Below are 7545 nucleotides of genomic sequence, written 5' to 3'. Positions count from 1 at the left end.
TTCTCCTTTCTTCCCTTTCTTCTCCTTTCTTCCTTTCTTCTCCTTTCTTCCTTTCTTTCTACAGTTCTATCATGTTTTTAATACATTGGTCCTCACATGACCCTAACTATTTGTATATCAGATAAAATGGTCCCATTAGAAACATTTATCTTAAATTAAATATTGAAAATAACATAAAAAGGAACTTTTAGCTGCAAGACAGTGTAAGGAAACATAAATAAATGCAACTCATCAGCCATCGTCATGTAATCAACGGTTTTTTTTTGTGAGGACCTCATTCTTTTACACTGAAGAGAGTTCCATCGAGTACTTAGAAAATCTGTGAGAGATGGACGTGAATCAAAATTTAGTGCTGCTTATGGGGGGGGGGGGGGGTAATACAGAATTTAGCTTTTGATTTTATTTAAAGTTAACAAATTTAAAAAAATTAAAATCGTCGTATACAAATTTCTATGAATGTTCTAACTATTTGCCTTATATCAAAAAAATATATATTGCACCCCCCCTCTTTTTCTGCTGAAAATTTCTATCCTACGACCCCAGACAAGTTCAAGAATATAATGGAGTTGCATCTAGATGGTTTAAGTTGACGGCGACACCTGAAAGCGCGCACCTTTCATGTTTGTCTGGGGCGCAACCCCCCCCCCCCCCCCCGTAAACAGTTGCACCCCCGATCTGGAAATTTCTACCCTACGACCCCTGGCCATAAGTTAGATAAAGTTATATTAAAGAATATTAAAGAACTTTGCTTTCTAGATGGTTCAAGTTGAAATAAACATGTTTGTCTTTGACCCCTATGTTTAATGTCGCGTCAAAAAAAACCCCTTTCAATTACAATGTTTTTTTTTGGAATAAATTAAGTATATTATAGTAGTACATAAGATAGACATGTATCTTGTTCAAAGATTATTTATTACAGATGCAAAATAAACGTAAAAAAAACCTATTTTAAAAAAAAAATTTATATTTTTTTATTTCTCCCTTTATATTTTTTATAATTACAAAAAAAATGAACAGATTTGTATGTACCTTTAGGGTACTTATTATTTACGATAGAGAAATATTTTATAAAGAATATTAAAAAAAATTTAAGTTGAAATATAATATATTTTTTTTCTGCATTTTTTTTAATATTTAAAAAAGAAATAATTTTTTTTTTGGTATAAAGAGAAAAGAAAATTTAAAGATAAAATTTGTGATGGATATGTTTATGATAAAGGTTTGTTTGACTATTACTCTTTTGGGTTCGGCGGCGTGTTCCGTAGAAGATGAAGGAATTGGACTGAGGGAGAACAAGATCGACACATTTTTGGGAGACAGCAGCAGATTCGATGGAATGGCGAATGAAGATGATGCCGTTCCCTCGCGAAATCGTAAAAATATATTTTGATCTTTCTTTTTTTTTTTCAAATTTAAAGTTAAAAAAAGAAAGAAAAGAAAGAAAGGAAATAAAGGAAAGAAGGAAAGAAAGAAAGAAAGAAAGAAAGAAAGAAAGAAAGAAAGAAAGAAAGAAAGAAAGAAAGAGAAGAAAGAAAGAACCACTTTCGATTATTCGTAGCTTACCTAATATTTCATATCTTTATGGGATATGAATATTACCGGATGTGCTCTTAATCGGGCAATAATATCTTCTTAATATATTCCTGCCATCTTGTCAAGTATTTAAATTATCTTATTTTCGTAACTACTTTAAAAATCATTTATTTGACTCTTTTTGTATTTTTTTTTTTGTAATACATTACGAGTATTATAGCCTATGGACGGCAATACGCGTATCGCTTTATTCACGCGCGTTGTCGGTAATGGGGTATTATATACCAAATCGTAAATATACAAAGCTTAGATCTATTAAAACTCCACGTGAAAAAATTTAAATTTTTTTTTTAATTCGAAATTATAAATCGTAAAAGCTTTGCTGATTCAAATGCTGAAATCGTTCGCCGAAGATAGGGCCTCCCATATGATCAAAAAAACGGCGCCCACCGACGAAACCGAGAAAAGGGACGAAACAAAAATGAACCAATCCAAATTAAACGTCATGTTTATTCGGTCGGACAAGCAATCAGATGGTATATAACATTCTCCTAATTATGCTAGAAAAAAAATGGTAGAAATTTTTATTTTTTCAGAAGAAATGTAAAAGGCGAGGAAAATATTTTGTAAAAATGGAATTAAATAATATTCAAAAAATGATTAAGAATATCTCAAGTGGCTTGGGGGGGTGGGGGGGGTGGGTGATGAAATATAATAATACCTAGACTGACGATACATTCATAAAAAGTGTATACATCAATGATAAACAGCTGGTGACGCCATTTTGGTTACCCGTTCGCAAATAGCATATTTTCGAATAAATATCAATCCGGATCATAAAATCAGGATAATATATATGTATTATAGCAGTTTTTTAACACGAGAATAATTACTATAAAGGTTACCAAAATGGCGGTTCCAGCTGATTTGCATTTTCAACTACTCTTTTAAATGCATTATTATGAGTGCATCGTCTATGCATTGGAAATATATACAGATTGTTAACAAAAAAAAATGAAATTTAATTTTAAAAATTAGAAAAGAGAAAAGGAATATTATACTGGCCATTACATTAATAACAGCTGACTCAATATTTTAGCCAGATAAATATTGCCTAATCCTCAAGATTTCGACACTATATGTCTGGACCTTTGTTCCTTCTGTGAGCAAAATCTTCAGGCTTGGGTAGTATTTTTTTTTGGATGAAGTATTGAGTTCGCAGTTTTTGAAAATCGGCTTGAAAACTAGCCTGTTTAGTTAATAAATGTAAATTAATGCACCGAGAGTTAGAAATTATTAAAGTAATATGGAGGTATGGGTTGCCACAGTTCATATAATTTATCACATATTGTGTTTTAAAAAGAAACTTTAATACTTTTATCAGGCTTATTATACCCTATGTTAGCGGCGATGATGTTATTTCACCAATTTTAAATTTTAGTTCGTTTTTTTTATAAAAAAAATTTAAATAATTCTGATTTTACCAATAAAATGTATTCCGACAATGTTTTAGAATATACCTATCTTATGAATTGTAGACAATTTTGCCGTTATCCTTCGAAATTTTTTAATAATTTATATAAGAAGATCTATGGAAAAAAAACTAATATAAATTATTATTAAATTCAAAATTTTTCATGATAAAATTGTCTGAAATCCATAAGTTAGGAACTCCGTAGATGTGGGAATACATTTTCAGTAAAATCAGATGAAAACAATAACACATTGCCCGCTAACATATTATTTAGTTACTTATTTTTTTTACAAATTTTCTGATTGGTTTATACATTATAGATAAGAACACACCATTCATTCCGGACAAAGCTGAGGATCTAAATCTTTCCTCGTCGGACCCGGACAATTATACTGATCCAAAGTCTATTGATCCTATCGGAGTGAAAAATATTATCAAAATGGTTGATGAGAGCGATTCGATGATCCACAAGAATGTATTAACCGACACTGCACCAGTGATAAGCGACGGCTTGGCGATGAACGCGAAAAGGATCGGTAAAGAGATCCGGAAAAACGTCATGGGTGACGAAGAAGTCATCGATGATAACGATTCTCTCGATGACAAAAGAAAATATAGGAAAGATGGTCCCGAAAATGGAATGACGGTAGATTACCTGACAGCTTTTGTAAAACTATTTGGCGAGAGAGTCTTCCGCGATTTCATGGAAAAAAATTATAATAGAAGGCCCACCAATAAGGGTACGAGGGTGCCTACTATTCCTTACAAGAATGAAGGTTCGGACAAAGATAGTCTTTACTATTACGAGGATTATCCCACCACAAAGAAACCAGCTGTTAGAATGGATTCCTTCTTCAGCTACGACAAAATGGATGACGCGGTCGATGTACCCAGGAAGTACAACCTAGCTCGGATGCGACCACCGACAAATAAGTTCGATATTAAATTACCTTTCGAGACGTTCCCAAAGAATTCGAAAAAAACGCCCGATATAGTTTATACATATTACGACAATTCGCCAGCGGACTTTGATAGGGACTTTTTCGACAACAACGTCAATGTCGGTACTAAAAATAATATTAGTTAATATTTACAATATCGTGAATGAATAGAGATTCGATACATTTGGCCCCTATGTTTTTTACGAACCAAAAATGTAACGAGTAACTGAATTCGTCCCAGGTATACTTGTAAATAGTTATAAATAATACAGCTATGCCTAATTTCCCCCTTTAAGGTGGTCATCTTTTTTTAAAGTGGAGTTTTAAAACTTAGCCTATTCTGCTTACCCCTAAAGCATTTTCGCTCTTTTAAAAGGAAGCTCATTATTAATTTATCATATTTCGAATTTATTAATTTATTATATTTTTTAAAAAAAAAATTGAACATTATTCAATATAGCAGATAGGACATCCTTCCGGAATAAATATCCAGATTCTATGGGGGGCTATATAAAATCTCCATCTTACATCGACAGAGCAATTCTCGTAACTTTTCTTATGAATTTACTCAATAAAATAAAAATAAATGAATGTAAACGGTTATATACATTTTTTATTGACTAATCTTCAAAGCCAAATGACTACCCCCTGCCGATATTCAAGCCAAAGTCAGCTATAAATCCACAATTCCAGCCACGACCAACTACTGGTGGGAATAGGAGAATCCCCTACTCCCTCTTTTCATCTTTCCATGATCCACCCATCTTTAAGCCTTCCGCTCACCCTGAATCAATTATATACTATGATGACGATTACGATGATATGCCTAATGATATAGGATATCAGCAACCAATGCCAGTTCCTTATCATTCCAACATTTATCGTGCGCCAGATTATTTGATAAACCACATCAGTGATATGATAACGATTGAGCAGAAACCAAAGTGGGATCTAAGAAGAGATGACGTCACTAGTTACGCTAGGAAAAAAACAAAAAAAAGTAAATATGACGTCATATAAATGAAAATATTGATTTTAAGGATTTTTTTTTTTTATTTTTATTCGCCAATCATCTGATTTTCCTTGATTATTTAGCATGCGCAGTTGCTTCTTTCTCGAGTCTTATTTATAATTATTTTTATCATTACTATCTAAAACAGCTGTAAATAGGCGCTTAGATGGAAGACCGGCATCTATAAAACAAATTTACCCGTTGCCTGCACAAGGATCTACCCGATCGAAGAAATTACTTAATAGAAATACGATATTTTTGGATAGAGAAGGAAATTTTATGAACGAGTACTTAAGTGACGAAGAAAAGAATTTCCTAGAAAAATTTTTTAAGCAATGATATTATATATATATTTTTTAAAAAAAAATAATTATAATTGTTCAAAAATTTAAATTACTAATTAATTTTTTTTGTTTAAAACAAAAATTTATGCTTCATAATTATTAAAAGATATATATAATAATGTTATAATAACTCTGTATCACAAAAAAATGATAATTAATTTTTTTCATAATAATTTATTAATGAAATTTATTTTAAAAATATTATAAATGAATTTTTATTTAAAAAAATATTTGATTCTTTTTTATTTTTATAATAATAATAATTTAAAATATATATCTTAAAAATTAATAATATATTCATTTTATTTTTAATTCTTTAATAAATGGAAAATCATTTCATAAATCAGTGACGTAACAAAGGCGTCCAGCTTCCAATTGGTTAAACAATTTTAGGGAGTTTCTTTCGAAAGATGCCAATAGGATTTTTGTCGACATTTCCAATGATTCAATCAGTGACATCATTAGCCCAGACTATTTAAGGTTTGGCCTTAAAAGCTACTTTTTTAATTAAAACTTAAGTGCTCAGTGATTGTTCAAATTTAATTAGCTCTTATTTACCCCCCCCCCCCATTTCTGGTTCTATCTCTAAGAAATTTGATGCCGGTTCCCGCCGCAAACGCTGCCTCTGTTAGAGCGAATCGTTAAAAGCTACTTAACAATATATTTATAAAGAGAAAAAAACGATAAGCGTATTAGGTGCCATTATTGGGTTATTTAATTAAACCTAACAATTAATTAATTATTAGATATAATTACGTATTTTCTGCGTTTTTTAAAAATATTATTGGTCAATATTTTGCTCCAATAGAAAATGGGGACTTTTCTTGGCGTTGGAAATAAAATATCAAGTTTTTTTTCTTTATTTTTTCTGTATAAATTCTTTTTTATACATTACTCTTCTGAACCTTAAACATTTGTCAACCACCATTTTTTTTTCTAATTAATTTCCTTCTAAAAAAATGTATATATATGCCCAAAATTGACTCTGCAATATATTGAAAATATATGAGGCATTAGTAAATTTAAAAAAAACGAAAGACCTTCGAACAAAATTAATACACATTCATTCATTCCTTAACTTTTTTTTTAACGTCAATCAATATAAAGAATGTATTTTAAATATTTGATATTAAATGAGTTTTTATCCATCAGCAGAGAATATGAAACTGATGGAGTTAGATCGAATTTTATTAATTAATATATATATATCTTTTGTGTGAGGTAAAAGCCTTCATTTGCACTTCCGGTGTTTCGATGTAATGCGATTCTCTGGATCCTTAAAGAAGGCTAGGATGTGGGTGCTAAAATGGTATGAATAAATGATTGGAAGGTAAAACAGTAAAATATTTGGCAGATTTACCTTCTGCGTCGATAATAGCATCATGTTTTAAGTTAGAGGGTATTAGTGTTTCTACACATGAAACATCCCAGGTTAAGAACTTACCACTCTCCAAGCAATTGGATAAACTATCGACGTTTACCATATGTGTTACAAAGTCCAGACGGCTCAGGGGTTTAAGAAATTTTATCGCAGATTTCAAGGCACGAGATATAGTGTCATTACATTACGTATGTCTTCGAAATCTACCTCTACATCGTTTTCAATGTAGGGAGTGGCCACTTTTTGAGTCAACCGGGGTATGACAAAGTGAGCGTGAGTATGGTACATGAGACTGAGCGCGATAGCATGCTTTAGCTCATTCTTTGTAAGTAGCAAATCAAGATTACTTCAAGGGATAGTTTTAAGAAATTCATAATCGTTTCCCGATCAAGTGGAAAAAGAGAATGGAATATTCCGCAGGTTGACATCTCAATTTAAGAAATGCGACGAGGTTAACCACGGGTAAATCTCAATATCTCTGTAATGACGTTGAAAGAGGATCCACTAGGGAAGGGGATCCCCGAAGATCGATGACCTGATAAAGTAGAGGATCTGGGTAAGTCGTTAATTTGCTGATGATTGGGTCACATAAAAAACGCGAAGATATAAAATTACTGACGGGGAGTATGGAATGGAATGTGATCGTATTCCTATTCCACCTTCTTTGGTTGTTAGGGTGACCTGTAGCTAAAAATAATTCTTCAAATTTAAGATTGACTATTTGTTCGATCAATATTTTGATCTGTTCGTAGGCAGTAAGAATAGCAGGACATTGAAAAATACTTATTGATCATAGGGTACAAAATAAAATCTTCGGAATTACGATTCTTTAGTAGAAAGAAGTGGTGTGCCGGGAGATG

The 7545-nt window shown here is 31.6% G+C and overlaps 1 protein-coding gene across 1 annotated transcript; it reads left to right on the top strand.

Moving 5' to 3' along the window:
- Nucleotides 1-1150: 1150 nt before the first annotated feature.
- On the top strand, nucleotides 1151-5299 carry LOC135922746 (uncharacterized). The gene is made up of 6 exons (XM_065457195.1): nucleotides 1151-1373; nucleotides 1911-2069; nucleotides 3328-4071; nucleotides 4409-4494; nucleotides 4582-4948; nucleotides 5109-5299. The coding sequence occupies exons 1-6, from the start codon at nucleotides 1199-1201 to the stop codon at nucleotides 5297-5299; spliced, it is 1722 nt and encodes a 573-aa protein (XP_065313267.1). The 5' UTR covers nucleotides 1151-1198.
- Nucleotides 5300-7545: the final 2246 nt, after the last annotated feature.

Source organism: Gordionus sp. m RMFG-2023, chromosome 1 (assembly GCF_954871325.1).
Source record: "Gordionus sp. m RMFG-2023 chromosome 1, tfGorSpeb1-WG-v2, whole genome shotgun sequence".
In the NCBI taxonomy this organism is placed as follows: Eukaryota; Metazoa; Nematomorpha; class Gordioida; order Chordodea; family Parachordodidae; genus Gordionus; species Gordionus sp. m RMFG-2023.
Note: the sequence above shows the minus strand (reverse complement) of the source record. Positions and strands in the feature narration are given on the sequence as shown.

What these genes read in the sequence shown, in the direction of transcription:
- LOC135922746 (XM_065457195.1), top strand. Translation starts at nt 1,199, where the DNA reads ATGGATATGTTTATGATAAAGGTTTGTTTGACTATTACTCTTTTGGGT. An exon ending in CGACAACAACGTCAATGTCG is followed by an intron (nt 4,072 to 4,408) that starts GTACTAAAAATA and finishes TATTCAATATAG; the next exon opens with CAGATAGGACATCCTTCCGG. An exon ending in TAGGAAAAAAACAAAAAAAA is followed by an intron (nt 4,949 to 5,108) that starts GTAAATATGACG and finishes TATCTAAAACAG; the next exon opens with CTGTAAATAGGCGCTTAGAT.